A 26,015-nucleotide genomic window follows, 5' to 3' on the forward strand; every position below is an offset into this window, starting at 1 on the left:
CAGTGATTGTATGATTTTTGTATATATGTATTGTTGTCACGCGCTTTGAACTTCTGATAAGGCGCTTTTTAAATGCCCGTTATTATTATTATTATAGAACACTCGCTCCCTTCTTGCCACCCCTCTCCCCTAACCAACCTACCCGATAGAACACTCGCTCCCTTCTTGCCCCCCCCTCTCCCCTAATCAACCTACCCGATAGAACACTCGCTCCCTTCTTGCCCCCCCCTCTTCCCTAACCAACCTACCCGATAGAACACTCGCTCCCTTCTTGCCCCCCCTCTCCCCTAACCAACCTACCCGATAGAACACTCACTCCCTTCTTGCCCCCCCTCTCCCCTAACCAACCTACCCGATAGAACACTCGCTCCCTTCTTGCCCCCCCTCTCCCCTAACCAACCTACCCGATAGAACACTCGCTCCCTTCTTGCTCCCCCCCTCTCCCCTAACCAACCTACCCGATAGAACACTCGCTCCCTTCTTGCCGCCCCTCTCCCCTAACCAACCTACCCGATAGAACACTCGCTCCCTTCTTGCCACCCCTCTCCCCTAACCAACCTACCCGATAGAACACTCGCTCCCTTCTTGCCCCCCTCTCCCCTAATCAACCTACCCGATAGAACACTCGCTCCCTTCTTGCCCCCCCTCTCCCCTAACCAACCTACCCGATAGAACACTCGTTCCCTTCTTGCCCCCCCTCTCCCCTAATCAACCTACCCGATAGAACACTCGTTCCCTTCTTGCCCCCCCTCTCCCCTAATCAACCTACCCGATAGAACCCTCGCTCCCTTCTTGCCCCCCCCCCTCTCCCCTAATCAACCTACCCGATAGAACACTCGTTCCCTTCTTGCCCCCCCTCTCCCCTAATCAACCTACCCGATAGAACCCTCGCTCCCTTCTTGCCCCCCCTTCTCCCCTAACCAACCTACCCGATAGAACACTCGTTCCCTTCTTGCCCCCCCTCTCCCCTAATCAACCTACCCGATAGAACACTCGTTCCCTTCTTGCCCCCCCTCTCCCCTAATCAACCTACCCGATAGAACCCTCGCTCCCTTCTTGCCCCCCCCTCTCCCCTAACCAACCTACCCGATAGAACACTCGTTCCCTTCTTGCCCCCCCCCCCACCCCCACCCCGCCCCCCACCCCACCCCCCCACCCCCCACCCCCCAAAAAAGCTGTTACAACTTCACACAATTGTTCACACAATTATGTTCCAGAGAACATTCATGTCCGATTAAAATTGATCCTAATGTCACCTGTACCAATCCATTCAGATATCCAACCCTGAGAAAATATCTCACATATACAAACTGGCACCCCCGACCCCCTTCCTGCTAACATCACTAGCCTCATACTCTGCAGTCTACATTTTGAGAAGAATGTTTTTGGGTTTTTTCAATACGAGAACCATAATTTTCTTAAATAAAGTAAATGGATTCAGGAATAATTAAAAACTATGGTTTATAATTATAGCTACCTCATATTCATGTCATGCAGCAAGGAGCTAACACGCATTACACAGCGGAACGAAAGACATTGTCTGTCAGAAAGATTTGATAACGTCTTAAAAAAGTAACGCAATACAGCACCACTTGGTCTTGTGCTTGCGTGTAGGCACTAGCAGGTCTGCACATTAGTTGACGGCTGGGAGATCGAAAAAATCTCCACCCTTAACCCACCAGGTGCGGCCAGGAGTCGAACCCACGACCTTCCGCTTTGGAGGCTGGCATCTTACCACTAAGCCACCAAGAGACGAGCTTCAATCTGTACTCCAGCGAAAGCCTGTAACACTGACACCCTCTAGGACTAAACGTAGGACGGCGAGGACAGCGAGGGGCAGAGTGGAGAAGTCATAGTCTCCAAACATTACTATAACACAATCTTCTTTTTTTTTCGTCTTTACACCTGTTCCTTGTCCCGTTGTGCTCTCACACCGCCCCGTCCCTGCACTCACTGCTCCAACCACCTCTGAATTTTGTTCCGCTGCCAGACTTGTCGATTTTACAGACGCTCCAGGGGGGGATGTCGGGTCGCTGCGGTAGGCTACCCTCGGAAGATGACACTGCACTTCTGCTGAGTCACTTCGACGGTGTTCAGTAGTGGGTCTGTCCCGAGCTAACGGACGCAGCCCACTACCTACTATGCCCCCTACTAACGACATTGACTTTTAAGTCGCGGAGCCAGACTGAGTGAGCGTCCCCTCCAGAGAGCAGACCGCCACCACGTCCCTCCGTCGACCCCCCAGAACGTCACACGTTGAAGACTGACAGCAGAACTACTATTCAGGGAAGGATCGAACAGGAACACTGAGACCAAGGTCACCATGAGAGCTCCGGGCATGAAGGGCCACAAGAGCAAGGACAATTGATATTTTGGATGATTAATGAGATGAGGATGATTATAAGGATGATGCTTTGGATTTCCAATTTGGTTTTTGAGACTATGTGACAGGGCAGCACTCTACGCTTACTGTCATAATATATCCTGGCATCAACCAGGCCCAAGAACTGCCGCACCTGCGGTGTTGGTCAGGTATACAGAACCTGAGCACAATCTTTTAAGATTTGTGTCAGGGGGAACAATGTAGGATAGTCGGTTCAGAGTTACTTCCCCGTCTTCATATTTTCGGTTCAGTCACGGTGCGGCAGCAGATTTACCAGACAGCATTGACCCGTGTTATTTTCCTTGAGTTGGACACCCCGTAGATAATGAGATGCATTGTTGGTTAGGGGAGTGATCGGAGGTCAGACTGGGAGAGAGATTGGGGTGAAAGGTTGTGTGCTTGTGCAGTGGAGTGTGCGAGTGTTTAATATTGAATTAGTATTTCGGAGGATTACACCGGATATACCACCATCAACGTTCCCTTTGGGACTTTTCTACGTACTGTGCCTGCCGTGACACTCAGGAGGATGATTGTGATTGTTGGACAATCGTGTGCCTGTCCTGCCGTGACACTCAGGAGGATGATTGTGATTGTTGGACAATCGTGTGGCTGTGCCTGCCGTGACACTCAGGAGGATGATTGTGATTGTTGGACAATCATGTGGCTGTGCCTGCCGTGACACTCAGGAGGATGATTGTGATTGTTGGACAATCATGTACCTGTGCTGCCGTGACACTCAGGAGGATGATTGTGATTGTTGGACAATCGTGTGGCTGTCCTGCCGTGACACTCAGGAGGATGATTGTGATTGTTGGACAATCGTGTACCTGTGTCTGCCGTGACACTCAGGAGGATGATTGTGATTGTTGGACAATCGTGTACCTGTGTCTGCCGTGACACTCAGGAGGATGATTGTGATTGTTGGACAATCGTGTGGCTGTGCCTGCCGTGACACTCAGGAGGATGATTGTGATTGTTGGACAATCATGTACCTGTGCTGCCGTGACACTCAGGAGGATGATTGTGATTGTTGGACAATCGTGTGCCTGTGCTGCTGTGACACTCAGGAGGATGATTGTGATTCTTGGACAATCGTGTGCCTGTGCTGCTGTGACACTCAGGAGGGTGATTGTGATTCTTGGACAATCGTGTGCCTGTGCTGCTGTGACACTCAGGAGGGTGATTGTGATTCTTGGACAATCATGTGCCTGTGCTGCTGTGACACCCAGGAGGATGATTGTGATTGTTGGACAATCGTGTGCCTGTGCCCGCTGCCGTGACACTCAGGAGGATGATTGTGATTCTTGGACAATCGTGTGCCTGTGCTGCTGTGACACTCAGGAGGGTGATTGTGATTCTTGGACAATCATGTGCCTGTGCTGCTGTGACACCCAGGAGGATGATTGTGATTTTTGGACAATCGTGTGCCTGTGCCCGCTGCCGTGACACTCAGGAGGATGATTGTGATTGTTTGACAATCGTGTGCCTGTGCCCGCTGCCGTGACACTCAGGAGGATGATTGTGATTGTTGGACAATCGTGTGGCTGTGCCTGCCGTGACACTCAGGAGGATGATTGTGATTGTTGGACAATCATGTACCTGTGCTGCCGTGACACTCAGGAGGATGATTGTGATTGTTGGACAATCGTGTGCCTGTGCTGCTGTGACACTCAGGAGGATGATTGTGATTGTTGGACAATCGTGTGCCTGTGCTGCTATGACACTCAGGAGGATGATTGTGATTCTTGGACAATCGTGTGCCTGTGCTGCTGTGACACTCAGGAGGGTGATTGTGATTCTTGAACAATCATGTGCCTGTGCTGCTGTGATACCCAGGAGGATGATTGTGATTGTTGGACAATCGTGTGCCTGTGCCCGCTGCCGTGACACTCAGGAGGATGATTGTGATTGTTGGACAATCGTGTGCCTGTGCCCGCTGCCGTGAAACTCAGGAGGATGATTGTGATTGTTGGACAATCGTGTGCCTGTGCCCGCTGCCGTGACACTCAGGAGGATGATTGTGATTGTTGGACAATCGTGTGCCTGTGCCCGCTGCCGTGACACTCAGGAGGATGATTGTGATTCTTGGACAATCGTGTGCCTGTGCCCGCTGCCGTGACACTCAGGAGGATGATTGTGATTGTTGGACAATCGTGTGCCTGTGCCCGCTGCCGTGACACTCAGGAGGATGATTGTGATTGTTGGACAATCGTGTGCCTGTCCTGCCGTGACACTCAGGAGGATGATTGTGATTGTTGGACAATCATGTACCTGTGCTGCCGTGACACTCAGGAGGATGATTGTGATTGTTGGACAATCATGTACCTGTGCTGCCGTGACACTCAGGAGGATGATTGTGATTGTTGGACAATCATGTACCTGTGCTGCCGTGACACTCAGGAGGATGATTGTGATTGTTGGACAATCGTGTGGCTGTCCTGCCGTGACACTCAGGAGGATGATTGTGATTGTTGGACAATCATGTACCTGTGCTGCCGTGACACTCAGGAGGATGATTGTGATTGTTGGACAATCGTGTGGCTGTCCTGCCGTGACACTCATCCAAATGGGCAAACGAGCTCACACCTAACCAGACAATTCTGGAACGCTGAAGAAGAAGAAGGTTCAATAGTGACATTTTGTTAAGTTTTACTTTTTATGCTGTAGTGTGATTCGTCTGAGTGCGAGACATACTTCCCCGAACCCCTCTGTAAGTTACAGTGTGTACAGGCTGAGTGTGTAACATGAGTGTGTAGCCGAGTGTGTGGATGGGAGTTTAGACCCCGGACACACAGAGCAGACTCCAACACAACAGCTTAGTTCCATCCCAACAAAGGAATTGCTGACAATTTGAATAAAGGAGCACTAACACGCTGAGTGTATTGTGTTCCTGTATTGTCATAATTACAAACCCCAATCCTAACTAAAAAGCTAATATGGTGATTTGAGTATTTTGTCTTTGTTTTGCTGCGATAATCGATATATCTGAAGATCATTATGGAGGTGTATCTGTTTGGTTGTTGACTTGGAATACAAGGTAAAGATCTTACAGGCTTATGTAGGGGAAGGTTGCCTAATATGGACCACTTTGTGTCTTGCTGATTGCTAGCTTCTTTTCTTGCGAAGAAGTTTCATTGTGTGTTTCTGAGTCCTTCTCTCTTAGGTTAACCGTTGTGCCTAATTAGAGTGAATTGGATTCGATAGACAATCAGCAAAAAATGAATAAAGAAAAACTCACAACTGGTCCATATTAGGCGCATGGACCAGTGAAGCGGCCTTCATGGATCACTGTCAAAAGCGCCTTATACTTCAAAATAGCATGATACAACTTAGTGTACAAGTCAGACTAATTCAAATAATGCTTTAGATTGATCTATTTCGGGTTGATGAGAACATTATTTGAAGCACAACAGGAAACTAAAGAAGCTTATCAAAAACAGAGTGAATATAAATGAAATTGTCATCTTCCACGAAAAAAAGACAATTGAATTTTTATTTTGTTTAATCTCGAGGGCGAGTTGAATGAATGAAAATAGCATTTAGGTTTTATTTTCTTCTATTTGTTGAAGGAGGTCCCTATTAGGCAACACACACGTACTTTGAGATTTTGCTATTATTTTTTGTTTGCAGTGGAAACTCCGGGTGAACACTGCTAAAATGTAACAAATGCAGTCTTAGTTGTCATATATATAACGTGTTTTGTGTGATAACAGCTTTTGCTATGGACAGAAACGAGTCTGTTTTAGGCGTCAAATTTAGAGTGGACCCTGCCAAAAGTTAGCAAAAAAGAGAAAAAGCCTAACTGTTTTGAGGTTTGTGTTTGTGCAACTGTTTTGACATATGCAACTGTTTTGACATGTGCAAGTTATCCACAGAGGCTGAATACAACGAGTAAAATTGTTTCGAGCGCTCTAGCACCGTTAGTTTGTCAGAACATGAGGTGGTCCGTATTAGGCAGTGGTCCCTATTCGGCAGCCTTCCCCTACTTTGTAAATAAAAAGATAAAAATGTATGCATGTTGTAAAATGCATATACGATACACTCACAGACAAACACATGCACGCACGTACGTACAAACGCACGCGCGCACGCACGCTCACACACACACACACACACACACACACACAGTCTCTGTGTTTTGATTGTGAATGTTGTAACATTGGCAGTCTCTGTGTTTTGATTGTGAATGTTGTAACATTGGCAGTCTCTGTGTTATGATTCTGAATGTTGTAACATTGGCAGTCTCTGTGTTTTGATTCTGAATGTTGTAACATTGGCAGTCTCTGTGTTTTGATTCTGAATGTTGTAACATTGGCAGTCTCTGTGTTTTGATTGTGAATGTTGTAACATTGGCAGTCTCTGTGTTTTGATTGTGAATGTTGTAACATTGGCAGACTCTGTGTTTTGATTCTGAATGTTGTAACATTGGCAGACTCTGTGTTTTGATTGTGAATGTTGTAACATTGGCAGTCTCTGTGTTTTGATTGTGAATGTTGTAACATTGGCAGACTCTGTGTTTTGATTGTGAATGTTGTAACATTGGCAGACTCTGTGTTTTGATTGTGAATGTTGTAACATTGGCAGACTCTGTGTTTTGATTGTGAATGTTGTAACATTGGCAGTCTCTGTGTTTTGATTCTGAATGTTGTAACATTGGCAGTCTCTGTGTTTTGATTGTGAATGTTGTAACATTGGCAGTCTCTGTGTTTTGATTGTGAATGTTGTAACATTGGCAGTCTCTGTGTTATGATTGTGAATGTTGTAACATTGGCAGTCTCTGTGTTATGATTGTGAATGTTGTAACATTGGCAGACTCTGTGTTTTGATTGTGAATGTTGTAACATTGGCAGTCTCTGTGTTTTGGTTGTGAATGTTGTAACATTGGCAGTCTCTGTGTTTTGGTTGTGAATGTTGTAACATTGGCAGTCTCTGTGTTATGATTGTGAATGTTGTAACATTGGCAGTCTCTGTGTTATGATTGTGAATGTTGTAACATTGGCAGTCTCTGTGTTTTGATTGTGAATGTTGTAACATTGGCAGTCTCTGTGTTTTGATTGTGAATGTTGTAACATTGGCAGTCTCTGTGTTTTGATTGTGAATGTTGTAACATTGGCAGTCTCTGTGTTTTGATTCTGAATGTTGTAACATTGGCAGTCTCTGTGTTTTGATTCTGAATGTTGTAACATTGGCAGTCTCTGTGTTTTGATTCTGAATGTTGTAACATTGGCAGTCTCTGTGTTTTGGTTGTGAATGTTGTAACATTGGCAGTCTCTGTGTTTTGATTGTGAATGTTGTAACATTGGCAGTCTCTGTGTTTTGATTCTGAATGTTGTAACATTGGCAGTCTCTGTGTTTTGATTGTGAATGTTGTAACATTGGCAGTCTCTGTGTTTTGATTCTGAATGTTGTAACATTGGCAGACTCTGTGTTTTGATTGTGAATGTTGTAACATTGGCAGTCTCTGTGTTTTGATTGTGAATGTTGTAACATTGGCAGTCTCTGTGTTTTGATTGTGAATGTTGTAACATTGGCAGTCTCTGTGTTTTGATTGTGAATGTTGTAACATTGGCAGTCTCTGTGTTTTGATTCTGAATGTTGTAACATTGGCAGTCTCTGTGTTTTGATTCTGAATGTTGTAACATTGGCAGTCTCTGTGTTTTGATTCTGAATGTTGTAACATTGGCAGTCTCTGTGTTTTGATTCTGAATGTTGTAACATTGGCAGTCTCTGTGTTTTGATTCTGAATGTTGTAACATTGGCAGTCTCTGTGTTTTGATTCTGAATGTTGTAACATTGGCAGTCTCTGTGTTTTGATTCTGAATGTTGTAACATTGGCAGTCTCTGTGTTTTGATTCTGAATGTTGTAACATTGGCAGTCTCTGTGTTTTGATTGTGAATGTTGTAACATTGGCAGTCTCTGTGTTTTGATTCTGAATGTTGTAACATTGGCAGTCTCTGTGTTTTGATTGTGAATGTTGTAACATTGGCAGTCTCTGTGTTATGATTGTGAATGTTGTAACATTGGCAGTCTCTGTGTTTTGATTGTGAATGTTGTAACATTGGCAGTCTCTGTGTTATGATTCTGAATGTTGTAACATTGGCAGTCTCTGTGTTATGATTGTGAATGTTGTAACATTGGCAGTCTCTGTGTTATGATTGTGAATGTTGTAACATTGGCAGTCTCTGTGTTTTGATTGTGAATGTTGTAACATTGGCAGTCTCTGTGTTTTGATTGTGAATGTTGTAACATTGGCAGTCTCTGTGTTATGATTGTGAATGTTGTAACATTGGCAGTCTCTGTGTTTTGATTGTGAATGTTGTAACATTGGCAGTCTCTGTGTTTTGATTGTGAATGTTGTAACATTGGCAGTCTCTGTGTTATGATTGTGAATGTTGTAACATTGGCAGTCTCTGTGTTTTGATTGTGAATGTTGTAACATTGGCAGTCTCTGTGTTTTGATTGTGAATGTTGTAACATTGGCAGTCTCTGTGTTTTGATTGTGAATGTTGTAACATTGGCAGTCTCTGTGTTATGATTGTGAATGTTGTAACATTGGCAGTCTCTGTGTTTTGATTGTGAATGTTGTAACATTGGCAGTCTCTGTGTTCTGATTGTGAATGTTGTAACATTGGCAGTCTCTGTGTTTTGATTGTGAATGTTGTAACATTGGCAGTCTCTGTGTTTTGATTGTGAATGTTGTAACATTGGCAGTCTCTGTGTTTTGATTGTGAATGTTGTAACATTGGCAGTCTCTGTGTTATGATTGTGAATGTTGTAACATTGGCAGTCTCTGTGTTTTGATTGTGAATGTTGTAACATTGGCAGTCTCTGTGTTTTGATTGTGAATGTTGTAACATTGGCAGTCTCTGTGTTTTGATTGTGAATGTTGTAACATTGGCAGTCTCTGTGTTTTGATTGTGAATGTTGTAACATTGGCAGTCTCTGTGTTTTGATTGTGAATGTTGTAACATTGGCAGTCTCTGTGTTTTGATTGTGAATGTTGTAACATTGGCAGTCTCTGTGTTATGATTGTGAATGTTGTAACATTGGCAGTCTCTGTGTTTTGATTGTGAATGTTGTAACATTGGCAGTCTCTGTGTTTTGATTGTGAATGTTGTAACATTGGCAGTCTCTGTGTTATGATTGTGAATGTTGTAACATTGGCAGTCTCTGTGTTATGATTGTGAATGTTGTAACATTGGCAGTCTCTGTGTTTTGATTGTGAATGTTGTAACATTGGCAGTCTCTGTGTTTTGATTGTGAATGTTGTAACATTGGCAGTCTCTGTGTTTTGATTGTGAATGTTGTAACATTGGCAGTCTCTGTGTTTTGATTGTGAATGTTGTAACATTGGCAGTCTCTTTGTTTTGGTTGTGAATGTTGTAACATTGGCAGTCTCTTTGTTTTGGTTGTGAATGTTGTAACATTGGCAGTCTCTGTGTTATGATTGTGAATGTTGTAACATTGGCAGTCTCTGTGTTTTGATTGTGAATGTTGTAACATTGGCAGTCTCTGTGTTTTGATTGTGAATGTTGTAACATTGGCAGTCTCTGTGTTTTGATTGTGAATGTTGTAACATTGGCAGTCTCTGTGTTATGATTGTGAATGTTGTAACATTGGCAGTCTCTTTGTTTTGATTGTGAATGTTGTAACATTGGCAGTCTCTGTGTTATGATTGTGAATGTTGTAACATTGGCAGTCTCTGTGTTATGATTGTGAATGTTGTAACATTGGCAGTCTCTGTGTTTTGATTGTGAATGTTGTAACATTGGCAGTCTCTTTGTTTTGGTTGTGAATGTTGTAACATTGGCAGTCTCTTTGTTTTGGTTGTGAATGTTGTAACATTGGCAGTCTCTGTGTTTTGATTGTGAATGTTGTAACATTGGCAGTCTCTGTGTTATGATTGTGAATGTTGTAACATTGGCAGTCTCTGTGTTATGATTGTGAATGTTGTAACATTGGCAGTCTCTGTGTTTTGATTGTGAATGTTGTAACATTGGCAGTCTCTGTGTTATGATTGTGAATGTTGTAACATTGGCAGTCTCTGTGTTCTGATTGTGAATGTTGTAACATTGGCAGTCTCTGTGTGTTGATTGTGAATGTTGTAACATTGGCAGTCTCTGTGTTTTGATTGTGAATGTTGTAACATTGGCAGTCTCTGTGTTTTGATTGTGAATGTTGTAACATTGGCAGTCTCTGTGTTTTGATTGTGAATGTTGTAACATTGGCAGACTCTGTGTTTTGATTGTGAATGTTGTAACATTGGCAGTCTCTGTGTTTTGATTGTGAATGTTGTAACATTGGCAGTCTCTGTGTTTTGATTGTGAATGTTGTAACATTGGCAGTCTCTGTGTTTTGATTGTGAATGTTGTAACATTGGCAGTCTCTGTGTTTTGATTGTGAATGTTGTAACATTGGCAGTCTCTGTGTTTTGATTGTGAATGTTGTAACATTGGCAGTCTCTGTGTTATGATTGTGAATGTTGTAACATTGGCAGACTCTGTGTTATGATTGTGAATGTTGTAACATTGGCAGTCTCTGTGTTTTGATTGTGAATGTTGTAACATTGGCAGACTCTGTGTTTTGATTGTGAATGTTGTAACATTGGCAGTCTCTGTGTTATGATTGTGAATGTTGTAACATTGGCAGTCTCTGTGTTTTGATTGTGAATGTTGTAACATTGGCAGTCTCTGTGTTTTGATTGTGAATGTTGTAACATTGGCAGTCTCTGTGTTTTGATTGTGAATGTTGTAACATTGGCAGTCTCTGTGTTTTGATTGTGAATGTTGTAACATTGGCAGTCTCTGTGTTTTGATTGTGAATGTTGTAACATTGGCAGTCTCTGTGTTTTGATTGTGAATGTTGTAACATTGGCAGTCTCTGTGTTTTGATTGTGAATGTTGTAACATTGGCAGTCTCTGTGTGTTGATTGTGAATGTTGTAACATTGGCAGTCTCTGTGTTTTGATTGTGAATGTTGTAACATTGGCAGTCTCTGTGTTTTGATTGTGAATGTTGTAACATTGGCAGTCTCTGTGTTATGATTGTGAATGTTGTAACATTGGCAGTCTCTGTGTTATGATTGTGAATGTTGTAACATTGGCAGTCTCTGTGTTTTGATTGTGAATGTTGTAACATTGACAGTCTCTTTGTTTTGATTGTGAATGTTGTAACATTGGCAGTCTCTGTGTTTTGATTGTGAATGTTGTAACATTGGCAGTCTCTGTGTTTTGATTGTGAATGTTGTAACATTGGCAGTCTCTGTGTTATGATTGTGAATGTTGTAACATTGGCAGTCTCTGTGTTTTGATTGTGAATGTTGTAACATTGGCAGTCTCTGTGTGTTGATTGTGAATGTTGTAACATTGGCAGTCTCTGTGTTTTGATTGTGAATGTTGTAACATTGGCAGTCTCTGTGTTCTGATTGTGAATGTTGTAACATTGGCAGTCTCTGTGTTATGATTGTGAATGTTGTAACATTGGCAGTCTCTGTGTTATGATTGTGAATGTTGTAACATTGGCAGTCTCTGTGTTATGATTGTGAATGTTGTAACATTGGCAGTCTCTGTGTTTTGATTCTGAATGTTGTAACATTGGCAGTCTTTGTTTTTGATTGTGAATGTTGTAACATTGGCAGTCTTTGTTTTTGATTGTGAATGTTGTAACATTGGCAGTCTCTGTGTTATGATTGTGAATGTTGTAACATTGGCAGTCTCTGTGTTATGATTGTGAATGTTGTAACATTGGCAGTCTCTGTGTTATGATTGTGAATGTTGTAACATTGGCAGTCTCTGTGTTATGATTGTGAATGTTGTAACATTGGCAGTCTCTGTGTTTTGATTGTGAATGTTGTAACATTGGCAGTCTCTGTGTTTTGATTGTGAATGTTGTAACATTGGCAGTCTCTGTGTTTTGATTGTGAATGTTGTAACATTGGCAGTCTCTGTGTTTTGATTCTGAATGTTGTAACATTGGCAGTCTCTGTGTTTTGATTGTGAATGTTGTAACATTGACAGTCTCTTTGTTTTGATTGTGAATGTTGTAACATTTGCAGTCTCTGTGTTTTGATTGTGAATGTTGTAACATTGGCAGTCTCTGTGTTTTGATTGTGAATGTTGTAACATTGGCAGTCTCTGTGTTTTGATTGTGAATGTTGTAACATTGGCAGTCTCTGTGTTATGATTGTGAATGTTGTAACATTGGCAGTCTCTGTGTTTTGGTTGTGAATGTTGTAACATTGGCAGTCTCTGTGTTTTGATTGTGAATGTTGTAACATTGGCAGTCTCTGTGTTATGATTGTGAATGTTGTAACATTGGCAGTCTCTGTGTTTTGATTGTGAATGTTGTAACATTGGCAGTCTCTGTGTTTTGATTGTGAATGTTGTAACATTGGCAGTCTCTGTGTTATGATTGTGAATGTTGTAACATTGGCAGTCTCTGTGTTTTGATTGTGAATGTTGTAACATTGGCAGTCTCTGTGTTTTGATTGTGAATGTTGTAACATTGGCAGTCTCTGTGTGTTGATTGTGAATGTTGTAACATTGGCAGTCTCTGTGTTTTGGTTGTGAATGTTGTAACATTGGCAGTCTCTGTGTTTTGATTGTGAATGTTGTAACATTGGCAGTCTCTGTGTTATGATTGTGAATGTTGTAACATTGGCAGTCTCTGTGTTCTGATTCTGAATGTTGTAACATTGGCAGTCTCTGTGTTTTGATTGTGAATGTTGTAACATTGGCAGTCTCTGTGTGTTGATTGTGAATGTTGTAACATTGGCAGTCTCTGTGTGTTGATTGTGAATGTTGTAACATTGGCAGTCTCTGTGTTATGATTGTGAATGTTGTAACATTGGCAGTCTCTGTGTTTTGATTGTGAATGTTGTAACATTGGCAGTCTCTGTGTTTTGATTGTGAATGTTGTAACATTGGCAGTCTCTGTGTTATGATTGTGAATGTTGTAACATTGGCAGTCTCTGTGTTATGATTGTGAATGTTGTAACATTGGCAGTCTCTGTGTTTTGATTGTGAATGTTGTAACATTGGCAGTCTCTGTGTTTTGATTGTGAATGTTGTAACATTGGCAGTCTCTGTGTTATGATTGTGAATGTTGTAACATTGGCAGTCTCTGTGTTTTGATTGTGAATGTTGTAACATTGGCAGTCTCTGTGTTTTGATTGTGAATGTTGTAACATTGGCAGTCTCTGTGTTATGATTGTGAATGTTGTAACATTGGCAGTCTCTGTGTTATGATTGTGAATGTTGTAACATTGGCAGTCTCTGTGTTTTGGTTGTGAATGTTGTAACATTGGCAGTCTCTGTGTTATGATTGTGAATGTTGTAACATTGGCAGTCTCTGTGTTCTGATTGTGAATGTTGTAACATTGGCAGTCTCTTTGTTTTGATTCTGAATGTTGTAACATTGGCAGTCTCTTTGTTTTTGGATGTACTCTTTTTAATTCAACTAAAAAAAAGGGAGGAAGAGAGAGGGAGAGAACAGAAAACCAGTTGCTAAATATAAATTCGAATAATGGTTTTTCAAATCCGGCTTGCACTGTAGACACCAGCGCGCTGTGTTGAGTGTCCCACAAAGTCTGACTAGTCTCAGGTGACAGCAGAGGATCACGCCGCCCCTGTGTGTTCCGTGTCGTGTTAGAAGGACAAGAGGGGGTGTTTTATTCTCCCACATAGCTAGGCGCATTCAAACGCAACACCCCTCCCCCTCCACCCCCAATTCCTCTCTTCCACCCGTCTTCCCTTCTCCAACTGACTTACCGGTAAGGTTTCAAGGTTTTATTTCGGCTTTAGGCCCATACGGCATTGAAGCAAACAAAAATACACAATTAAGTCGTATAAAAAATCATGTCCCAATATAGGTCCCTAGTTACCTGGGAGGACGTTAAGCCCCATACTCTCTCTCTCTCTCTCTCTCTCTCTCTCTCTCTCTCTCTCTCTCTCTCTCTCTCTCTCTCTCTCTCTCTCTCTCTCTCTCTCTCTCTCTCTCTCTCTCACAATTAAGTCGTGTAAAAAATCATGTCCCAATATAGGTCCCTAGTTACCTGGGAGGACGTTAAGCCCCATACTCTCTCTCTCTCTCTCTGTCTCTCTCTCTCTCTCTCTCTCTCTCTCTCTCTCTCTCTCTCTCTCTCTCTCTCTCTCTCACAATTAAGTCGTATAAAAAATCATGTCCCAATATAGGTCCCTAGTTACCTGGGGGGACGTTAAGCCCCATACTCTCTCTCTCTCTCTCTCTCTCTCTCTCTCTCTCTCTCTCTCTCTCTCTCTCTCTCTCTCTCTCTCTCTCTCTCTCTCTCTCTCCCTCTCTCTCTCTCTCTCTCTCTCTCTCTCTCTCTCTCTCTCTCTCTCTCTCTCACAATTAAGTCACACGCACAATGAGAGTGCACGCAGGCACAGCAAACAGTGTATTTAATTAAACACCACAAGAAAAACATAACACACTAACAAAAAGAAACCACATCTTCATCAACTAGAGCTCTACCTCACAAAATTAAGAGAAAAAAACAAACTAAACAAAAACAAAAAAACAAACAGACAAAACCAACAGAGTAAGAACCACAACAAAACACAACGAAACACGTAGATCATCTAGCGAAAATAACTCATAATAACACTAACACACTTAGCCAACTTAACCAACTTATTCTTTGATTTTACATTCATTAAAGCATTATATTTTATAACATTTGCATGATGTTGAAAATAATTTCCAATATACTTCTTTCGTTCTTTCCCGACACTCTCATATTGACAATTAAACAAAAAGTGGAATTCATCTCCTATCTCACCACTTCCACACGGCTTACACATTCTCATATTGACAATTAAACAAAAAGTGGAATTCATCTCCTATCTCACCACTTCCACACGGCTTACACACTCTTTTGTCCCTAGGGATATTAAAAAAACGTTCCTGGTGAATAGGTAACTTATGATTACTTAACCTAAATGTCAATAATTTTTCTCTCAGGGACCCAGTCAAACACATCAAATATGTTTCTAAGCAAAACTCATTCTTATACAAACAATAATTATAACAAACGCTATTGTTGGCAGATTCACTTTTCCAGCATTGCAAATATTGGTCTCGCAGTCTTTGTTTTACAAGGCTCTTGAAGACATTTACTGTAAACGGCTGGACAAACCACAAAATAATCTGAAAACCCTAACTGGTTTAATAATGTTCATGTGAGCGGGGTTTTGGAACAGGGAGGGAATTTCAAGCTGGAAAGTGAACAGTCACAGCCACAAGGTTTCGTGTGAGTTATATATGAAGTGAAAGCTTAATCTGTTGTCGTTTTTGTCTGAGCCTAATATGTTCGGGAATGGAGACAGAAAGCGATTTAGAAAGCTTGAAACGGAGCGAATCGGATGTGCGAGCTTCCATTGTTTTGTTATAGTACTGATAAATGAGTACGATACTATGATCTACCCGGCGACGCTTTGATCAACTTGAAGCTCTGTGTTAACAGCATGCCTCTACTATATGATTTCGCCACCTTTACGAAACCGACTTGCCATACACGTAACCCCGGTTTAAATGAGGTACGTTACCCGCACGTTACACCTCCTTTCATTTTAACACAGCTTCGGTCCCTGGTGATTTTAATCAACACAATTTTCTTGTGGAGAAAATAGAGTTAAGGCTTCTTTCCTCATCTTTCCCTGCAAGTAAGTCACATCTTGACAACACGTCATGAGAGTATTTGTGGGGAGGGGGTCGTCATGTACAATTATGTTTTGTGATTGTTGTCGAATAAAATGACCCATTGGCTGTGAATGTTGATATGCACAATAACCTCTTGCTTCAAGATATTAAACTCTAATAACAAGCTCCACTTCTTTTCAGATGTATTTCCTTGTCAAAAAACAGGTAGCCTACTTCTCAGTCTAAAAATGCCCATCAACAGAAATAGGTTATTTTTTGTTTGTTTGTTTGTTTGTTTGCTTAACGCCCAGCCGACCACGAAGGGCCATATCAGGGCGGTGTTGCTTTGACATTTAACGTGCGCCACACACAAGACAGAAGTCGCAGCACAGGCTTCATGTCTCACCAAGTCATTCTGACACCGGACCAACCAGTCCTAGCACTAACCCCATAATGCCAGACGCCAGGCGGAGCAGCCACTAGATTGCCAATTTTTACATTTAGTCAAGTTTTGACTAAATGTTTTAACGTAGAGGGGGGAATCGAGACGAGGGTCGTGGTGTATGTATGTCTGTGTGTGTGTGTGTAGAGCGATTCAGACTAAACTACTGGACCGATCTTTATGGAATTTGACATGAGAGTTCCTGGGTATAATATCCTCAGACGTTTTTTTCATTTTTTTGATAAATGTCTTTGATGACGTCATATCCGGCTTTTCGTGAAAGTTGAGGCGGCACTGTCACGCCCTCATTTTTCAACCAAATTGGTTGAAATTTTGGTCAAGTAATCTTCGACAAAGCCCGGACTTCGGTATTGCATTTCAGCTTGGTGGCTTAAAAATTAATTAACAAGCTCTGAAAATTAAATATATAAAAATTATTATAAATTTTTTTTTTCGAAATCAATTTAAAAACACTTTCATCTTATTCCTTGTCGGTTCCTGATTCCAAAAACATATAGATATGATATGTTTGGATTAAAAACACGCTCAGAAAGTTAAAACGAAGAGAGGTACAGAAAAGCATGCTATCCTTCTCAGCGCAACGAATACCCCGCTCTTCTTGTCAATTCCACTGGCACTGCCTTTGCCACGGGCGGTGGACTGACGATGCTACGAGTATACGGTCTTGCTGCGTTGCGTTGCGTTCAGTTTCATTCTGTGAGTTCGACAGCTACTTGACTAAATGTTGTATTTTCGCCTTACGCGACTTGTAAAGGCTTAGGTATGACCCGGCCGGGGTTCGAACCCACGACCACGACCTCCCGATCACGGGGCGGACGCCTTACCACTAGGCCAACCGTGCCGGTTAATAGGTTATTTACAACACTAAAGTTGTCATGTTAGCACTATTGTGCTTTCGCACTATACAACACCCCCCAGTTCCATTCTTAGAGCTGTGCACCCCGGATACAGACTGTGTCACGTGGTCGCTGTCGCTGTGTCGACACTACACAAGGAGGTGGATCGTGTTGATTTCAACCAGGAATGTTTTCTGTGCGTCGTTGGGGCACACCTTGTGTTAGTTGTGTGGTGCATTCCGTCTCAGCCATTTGTGTACAACGATCTGTAGTACAACTTGCTTCATACTGTCTGACAGCTTGATCACTGCATAACTTTGTTTTTCAATCACAGTGTTGTAACAAGATCAAAGTAACACGTGTTGGTGCATTGGGCTGAGGACTGTGGACTGTAGCGTTACAACTACACAGCACAGTGCCGCACTGAGACAAACAGCTTACTACTTGTGTCACCGAGACAAACAGCTTGCTACTTGTGTCACTGAGACAAACAGCTTACTACTTGTGTCACCGAGACAAACAGCTTACTACTTGTGTCACCGAGACAAACAGCTTGCTACTTGTGTCACCGAGACAAACAGCTTACTACTTGTGTCACCGAGACAAACAGCTTGCTACTTGTGTCACCCAGACAGACAGCTTACTACTTGTGTCACCGAGACAAACATCTTACTACTTGTGTCACCGAGACAAACAGCTTGCTACTTGTGTCACCGAGACAAACAGCTTGCTACTTGTGTCACCGAGACAAACAGCTTGCTACTTGTGTCACCGAGACAAACAGCTTGCTACTTGTGTCACCGAGACAAACAGCTTGCTACTTGTGTCACCGAGACAAACAGCTTACTACTTGTGTCACCAAGACAAACAGCTTACTACTTGTGTCACCGAGACAGACAGCTTGCTACTTGTGTCACCGAGACAAACAGCTTGCTACTTGTGTCACCGAGACAAACAGCTTACTACTTGTGTCACCAAGACAAACAGCTTACTACTTGTGTCACCGAGACAGACAGCTTGCTACTTGTGTCACCGAGACAAACAGCTTGCTACTTGTGTCACCGAGACAAACAGCTTACTACTTGTGTCACCGAGACAGACAGCTTACTACTTGTGTCACCGAGACAAACAGCTTGCTACTTGTGTCACCGAGACAAACAGCGTGCTACTTGTGTCACCGAGACAAACAGCTTGCTACTTGTGTCACCGAGACAGACAGCTTGCTACTTGTGTCACCGAGACAAACAGCTTACTACTTGTGTCACCGAGACAAACAGCTTGCTACTTGTGTCACCGAGACAAACAGCTTGCTACTTGTGTCACCGAGACAAACAGCTTGCTACTTGTGTCACCGAGACAAACAGCTTACTACTTGTGTCACCGAGACAGACAGCTTACTACTTGTGTCACCGAGACAAACAGCTTGCTACTTGTGTCACCGAGACAAACAGCTTACTACTTGTGTCACCGAGACAAACAGCGTGCTACTTGTGTCACCGAGACAAACAGCTTGCTACTTGTGTCACCGAGACAAACAGCTTACTACTTGTGTCACCGAGACAAACAGCTTACTACTTGTGTCACCGAGACAAACAGCTTGCTACTTGTGTCACCGAGACAAACAGCTTGCTACTTGTGTCACCGAGACAAACAGCTTGCTACTTGTGTCACCGAGACAAACAGCTACTTGTGTCACCGAGACAAACAGCTTGCTACTTGTGTCACCGAGACAAACAGCTTGCTACTTGTGTCACCGAGACAGACAGCTTGCTACTTGTGTCACCGAGACAAACAGCTTGCTACTTGTGTCACCGAGACAGACAGCTTGCTACTTGTGTCACTGAGACAAACAGCTTACTACTTGTGTCACCGAGACAGACAGCTTGCTACTTGTGTCACCGAGACAAACAGCTTACTACTTGTGTCACCGAGACAGACAGCTTACTACTTGTGTCACCGAGACAAACAGCTTACTACTTGTGTCACCGAGACAAACAGCTTGCTACTTGTGTCACCGAGACAAACAGCTTGCTACTTGTGTCACCGAGACAAACAGCTTACTACTTGTGTCACCGAGACAAACAGCTTGCTACTTGTGTCACCGAGACAAACAGCTTGCTACTTGTGTCACCGAGACAAACAGCTTACTACTTGTGTCACCGAGACAAACAGCTTGCTACTTGTGTCTCAGAAACTTTGTGTTGGACTGAACATCTTCAGAGCTGTGCCTCAACACCACAGGTAAGTCAGTTCTGTCGTTTGTTGTTGTTGTTGTTGTTGTTTTATTCTTCTTTTTATATTTAGTCAAGTTTTGACTAAATATTTTAACATCGAGGGGGAATCGAAACGAGGGTCGTGGTGTATGTGCGTGCGTGTGTGTGTGTGTGTGTGTGTGTGTGTGCGTGCGTGCGTGTGTGTGTGTGTGTAGAGCGATTCAGACTAAACTACTGGACCGATCTTTATGAAATTTGACATGAGAGTTCCTGGGTATGAAATCCCCGAACTTTTTTTCATTTTTTTGATAAATGTCTTTGATGACGTCATATCCGGCTTTTCGTGAAAGTTGAGGCGGCACTGTCACGCCCTCATTTTTCAACCAAATTGGTTGAAATTTTGGTCAAGTACTCTTCGACGAAGCCCGGGGTTCGGTATTGCATTTCAGCTTGGTGGCTTAAAAATTAATTGATGACTTTGGTCATTAAAAATCTGAAAATTGTAGAGAAAAAAAAAATTTATAAAACGATCCAAATTTACGTTTATCTTATTCTCCATCATTTGCTGATTCCAAAAACATATAAATATGTTATATTCGGATTAAAAACAAGCTCTGAAAATTAAATATATAAAAATTATTATCAAAATTTTTTTTTTTCGAAATCAATTTAAAAACACTTTCATCTTATTCCTTGTCGGTTCCTGATTCCAAAAATATATAGATATGATATGTTTGGATTAAAAACACGCTCAGAAAGTTAAAACGAAGAGAGGTACAGAAAAGCGTGCTATCCTTCTCAGCGCAACGAATACCCCGCTCTTCTTGTCAATTCCACGTGCACTGCCTTTGCCACGGGCGGTGGAGTGACGATGCTACGAGTATACGGTCTTGCTGCGTTCAGTTTCATTCTGTGAGTTCGACAGCTACTTGACTAAATATTGTATTTTCGCCTTACGCGACTTGTTCTTTCTGTTATGCGGCTTGTTCGCCTACTACATGCATTTGTCTGTCGCGTGATACCGCATTTTCCCGGGAGTACCGACTGTGCTTTAAATCGGACTGAGAGCCCTGTGGGCCGCTCATCTAATCGAAAAACAAGTCGAGTAAATAAAAATCAATACATTCAGTCAATCTGTCGACTAATGAAACTGAACGCATTGCATTTGTTCTGACCAAGACGGTCGGATCACCGACTGGGGGTGGCCTAGACAGCGCTGACACACTGTAAGAAGATATAAATCCGTGCAAATGGTCCCTGCAGCCGGCTGTCAATTGCTTAAAATGACAGCAGGTTTAGCGCAGTAGTGCTTGTGCTTAAGTTAATACAGTTAGTTTAAACCTTGACTAGACGTAAAAACAGAAACGAAGTATCTAGACCTCTCCTGGGTGGCCGAGTGGTAACGCACTTGCGCTCGGAAGCGAGAGGTTGCGAGTTCGACCCTGGGTCAGGGCGTTAGCAATTTTCTCCCCCCTTTCCTAACCTAGGTGGTGGGTTCAAGTGCTAGTCTTTCGGATGAGACGAAAAACCGAGGTCCCTTCGTGTTTACTACATTGGGGTGTGCACGTTAAAGATTCCACGATTGACAAAAGGGTCTTTCCTGGCAAAATTGTATGGGCATAGATAAAAGTGTCCACGAAAATACCCGTGTGACTTGGAATATTAGGCCGTGAAAAGTAGGATATGCGCCGAAATGGCTGCGATCTGCTGGCCGATGTGAATGCGTGATGTATTGTGTAAAACAAATTCCATCTCACACGGCATAAATAAATCCCTGCGCCTTGAATATGTGCGCGATATAAATTGCATTAAAAAAAAAATCCCTGCGCTTAGAACTGTACCCACGGAATACGCGCGATATAAGCCTCATATTGATTGATTGATTGATCCTGTAAAGCAGTATGTTCCCGGTCTGAACTGCGTGTGTGTATCGCGTGTGTCGTCACTACATTGGACACCATCAACACCGCGTTACACGGAAGGTACTGTGTGTGACAGTGGAGAAGATGATTGTCGTTATGGGCAGAATATACCTGCGCAGTTTCAGCGGCACAGACGACGCACTGTCTATTATTTATGCCGCGATAGGGATTATAGCGAGTCAGTACTTGGCCTGTTTTCCTTTCATGAAACGTGTAGCGGGCTGGGATAATCTGCAGTGCGTCGTCGGTCCTGCTGAAGTTACATGTGAGCGGAGCTCCTTTGGCCCGCTTTAGACGAGCGACGACGCGTTGTCAGCTGAGCTGTTTGCACAATCGTTGCGGGATACCAGCACCACGTACCAGAGACAGGCTTGTATTATGTAAACTGGCTTGTATTGTGTAAACTGGCTTGTATTGTGTAAACTGGCTTGTATTGTGTAAACAGGCTTGTAATGTGTAAACTGGCTTGTATAATGTAAACTGGCTTGTATTATGTAAACTGGCTTGTATTGTGTAAACTGGCTTGTATTGTGTAAACTGGCTTGTATTGTGTAAACTGGCTTGTATTGTGTAAACTGGCTTGTCGCAGAACAGAGAACTAGCTGCACACCGTCAAGACAAAACGCGACTCACTGTGAAAAACAAATTGGTACAAACACCAAATTCTGACCGAAAGTGAACTGTCTGTTGTACTGCACACAGGCGAGACATATTAGGCTACTCTACAATATATCGAAGGAATGAAAGCTTAGTATAAAACGCTAAAACGGATTTTTTAACCGGTAAAATCTTTCGGTAGATTTTTGGAAATTTACCAGCGACTGCGATTTTTGTCACGTTATAAAATTGCACGAGGCAGTGATGTGTGTGCCTGCCTGTGTGTGCGTGCGTGAAGGCGAGAGTGTGTATATGCGCGCGCGCACGCGCGTGTGTGTGGGTGTGTGTGTGTGTGTGTGCGTTTGTGTGTGTGTGTCTGGCTGTGTGTGTATGTGTGTATGAGTGCGTGTGTGTGTGTGCGTGTGTGTGTGTGTGAGAGTGTGTCCACGTTTATGGGGCTTGCCGATCGCCACGCGCCGCCGCGCCGCCCTAATTACCTAGTTGTGTATGCATGTGTAAGGATACGTGTCACAATTTCAAGTGGATACAGACTACGCTGGCCGACAGCTAACAGAGAAACCCCAGCTATATTGCTTGTATGAACTGTTACTGAAGCCTAACACAGAGGCTGAGCTCCCTCTCCCTACCTTCCCCTACCCTTCTCTCACTCTCTTTCTCTGTCGCTGTCTCTATCTCTGTCTCTGTCATGTCTCTCTCTCTCTCTCTCTCTCTCTCTCTCCAGGGCCGGACTAGGCGAAGAGGAGGTGGGGGGGGGTTGCCAGTGGTGGCCCAGGGGGATGTCCCCCCTGGCGGCAGGGGCGGATCAGTTCATTTTATGGGTGTTTTTTTTCAAAAGTATATTGTGAAGATATGGGTGTGAAGGCGCGAAGCGCCGAGCCGACGGCGCCAAGCGCCGAGCTTGCTAGGGAGGTCCGGGGGCATGCCCCCCCGGAAAATTTTGAAAAAAAGGATGCAAAATGGTGCAATCTGGTGCATTCTGAGGATGATCATTACCAGTTTCAGGCAGCAGATTTTGTCACTGATTAATACCCCAAAAATTGAAACTCAATGTAAAATAAAGAAATGCATACCTCATTCAATATTTTTATTTTTGGCTGGGGGGGGGGGGGGGTCCGGAAACCCTAGAACCCCCCCCCCCCCTCGTTGTGGGGGTCAGGGGGCAAAGCCCCCTGAAGCTGATGGGTAGGTCATATTCTGAGATAGGAAAATGGTCGCTCCTTGCATGAAACGGCATAAAATAAGCAATAATAAAAAAAATTAAATAAGTAAGGTACATGTTTAGGCTAGGGGGGGGGGTTGCGCAACCCCCATAACCCCCCCGGTAGTCCGGCCCTGCCTCTCTCTCTCTCTCTCTCTCTCTCTCTCTCTCTCTGGCTGTCTGTCTCTCTCGGTTAGTCTGTGTGTATGTGTGTGTATGTATCTGTCTGTCTGTCTGTCTGTCTGTCTGTCTGTCTGTCTGTCTGTCCGGGTGATTTGCTAGACGTAGACAGACGGAACAACACAGACAATACAGACAGTCAGACACGCACATACATACGTCTGTCTGATCCATACCGGAGAGAGAGAGAGAGAGAGAGAGAGAGAGAGAGAGAGAGAGAGAGAGAGAGAAACAGGCAGACAGACATACAGACAGACAGACAGATTTTACCGGGTAAAATGTCAGTTTTGGCGTTCCATAGCTTAAAAACAGGGAAAGTATCCTGCGCACAGCGCTTACAGACGTTGTAGCTCTGCCTATAGCGCCTTCTTGTCCAAGTCGTCCGCGTCTCGTCGTCTCATTTCACTCAGTCGGAAACTTTGAAATTGTACGTGGGACATTACATTCAAACAGGAACCCTTTCGGGTTCAGTTCACGTGAGGTGAAATGATATCATTATAATGTCAAATTTGGTCAGAAAAGCATGTTATGTTACACATGATGAATACTATCTAGTTGTTGCTTTATGTACACAGGGAAAACGGTATGATGAAAACAGTCAAACAGTTAGAAACATTGTGTTGGTCCTGGAGATTATTGTTCTCATGCTAAGTCACTGTTTCAATAATCTGCATCGTCTGGTCAAATGTGAGAGTTGTTTATCCGCGAGTGTGAATGTCACGTGTCTGGTGATCTGCGTCTTTATCAGATTCAAACAACACAATTATGACGTCATTCTAATGTCATACCAAAGGTCAAGGCTTGTTATTTAAACCCAGATGTAAACCAAACAGCAGTCAGATATCGACAGGTGTAGAGAAAGTAATATCAGTTGAATAGTGGTTTGAACGCTGTCGATCTTTATCAGGGTGCTAGTACACCATGATGTATGTCCAATTTCTCTAGTTCGGTTTCTTGGTCTCGTGTTTCTGTGTTTTACAGTTTCCTGGAAGAGTTATTTTTATCCCGCATCATGGCGAGCCCCAACAGCGGTGAGGACACCCGTGACAACTTAGTGGACATTGTGAAACAGCTGTACCCTGACGCTCTCACCCGCACCTACATTGTTCCCCCGGTTCAGTTTACCCGGGTGCCTTATAACACGGACACAGTACCCGGTACGGGTCAGGAAGTGCTTGTGCTGCCCTCTAGTGAGCAGCTTCAGCAGCAGCAGGCCAACATTCAGGCAGACTTGGCACAGCAGCACGTGCTGCACAACTTGCAGCAACTCGGAGATTCCGGAAAGGAGGTCATGTTCGTGGTGTCCGAGCTCAACTTTAAGGACTACCTCAACAAGCCGTTTTACGCCAAACACACAGGCAAGCTCCCCAAGCCGGCAAACTTACCAAAGGAGCTTCGGCACCACGGGAAGCAGGGAGACTTTGACATCCTGGTGATTCACCGACAGTATGGTATCCTGGTCGGAGAAATCAAATCTGTCGGTAAGACCGAGGCAAGCCGAGCGGACACTGAGGTGGTCAAGGTTATTGGCAAGGCGGTCAAGCAGCTGGACAAGTGCGAGGTGCACGCCAGACATATGGTCAGTGACATTGCTCCCGACCTGACTGTGAGGAAGACTCTCTTCCTACCCTACGTCAGCCAAGCTCAGCTACAGCGGATTCTGGATGATGATAACAATTCCAAGTTACAACAGGTGAGAGAGACAAAGAGACACAGAGAGAGAGAGAGAGAGAGAGAGAGAGAGAGAGAGAGAGAGAGAGAGAGAGAATTATATTTTACAAAGTGATGACCTATTTGAATAGTTTTTAATTCGGGCAATATTGTGCAATATGCTCGGGTGGTTGTTCTTTAAAAAAAAGTATCGTGGAGACGTGATGTGTAAAATGTGTCACGCATTTTTACCAGAAGCATTTCTACATCGCAGGCGGTGTGTCAGAGCCTGGGTGCAGCCAATACGACACAGGCCGTGCAGCTGTGCTGTTGCTCAGACCAACTGTCTCAGCCTGCATCGTACTGGCACGTGACACCCGCCGTGTTATCACAGCTGAGCACCTGGTGGCAACACAGGATGGCCTGTACTGTGGACACTCGGCTCACTGATCAACTTTACCTGGACATCGTGGCCAGGTGAGAGAAGTGACACCACCATGTCAGTTATGGCCATGCTGGAGCAATGTTATGTTTTTTTTGTTATTTGAGTTTTAAGCCTTATGTTATCGTTGGTTTTATCTTGATTGTTTTGTGTGTGTGTTCTTTTTGTATTTGTTTGTCTTGGATTACAGGTTCGTTGGACAGGCTACTACGGTGTCTGTACCCTGCTTCAACAACGTACGTGTGGAGGTGCGGACTGCAGGACAGGCGGTGGCGGAACTGGGGCGGAGGCTGGCACTTCTGGTTCTGACCCTGCAACAGCTGGGCCTAATGAACCGAGACCCGCCACAGGTGTGCATTACGGGAGCGCCAGGAACAGGTGACAAGCTTACACCTTCTCTTGATAGTTTTTCTTTAAATTTTAACTTTGTTTGTTTCTTTATTTGTTGTTG

The 26,015-nt window shown here is 43.6% G+C and overlaps 2 protein-coding genes across 2 annotated transcripts in view; both read left to right on the forward strand.

Annotated features, from left to right (window-relative positions):
* LOC138974874 (uncharacterized) overlaps positions 1–26,015 on the forward strand; it is a 108,571-nt gene that overhangs the window by 74,798 nt on the left and 7,758 nt on the right. The window lies entirely within an intron of this gene.
* LOC138974876 (uncharacterized) overlaps positions 19,426–26,015 on the forward strand; it is a 6,870-nt gene continuing 280 nt past the window's right edge. The window contains exons 1-4 of the mRNA XM_070347607.1: positions 19,426–19,582; positions 24,454–25,165; positions 25,397–25,599; positions 25,755–26,015. The exon at positions 25,755–26,015 is cut by the window's right edge and continues 280 nt beyond it. Coding sequence (XP_070203708.1) covers positions 24,485–25,165; positions 25,397–25,599; positions 25,755–26,015 — 1,145 coding nt within the window. The 5' untranslated portion in view covers positions 19,426–19,582; positions 24,454–24,484. The remainder of the gene's footprint in view (positions 19,583–24,453; positions 25,166–25,396; positions 25,600–25,754) is intronic.

The sequence above is a fragment of the Littorina saxatilis genome, linkage group LG8 (genome assembly GCF_037325665.1).
Source record: "Littorina saxatilis isolate snail1 linkage group LG8, US_GU_Lsax_2.0, whole genome shotgun sequence".
In the NCBI taxonomy this organism is placed as follows: domain Eukaryota; kingdom Metazoa; phylum Mollusca; class Gastropoda; order Littorinimorpha; family Littorinidae; genus Littorina; species Littorina saxatilis.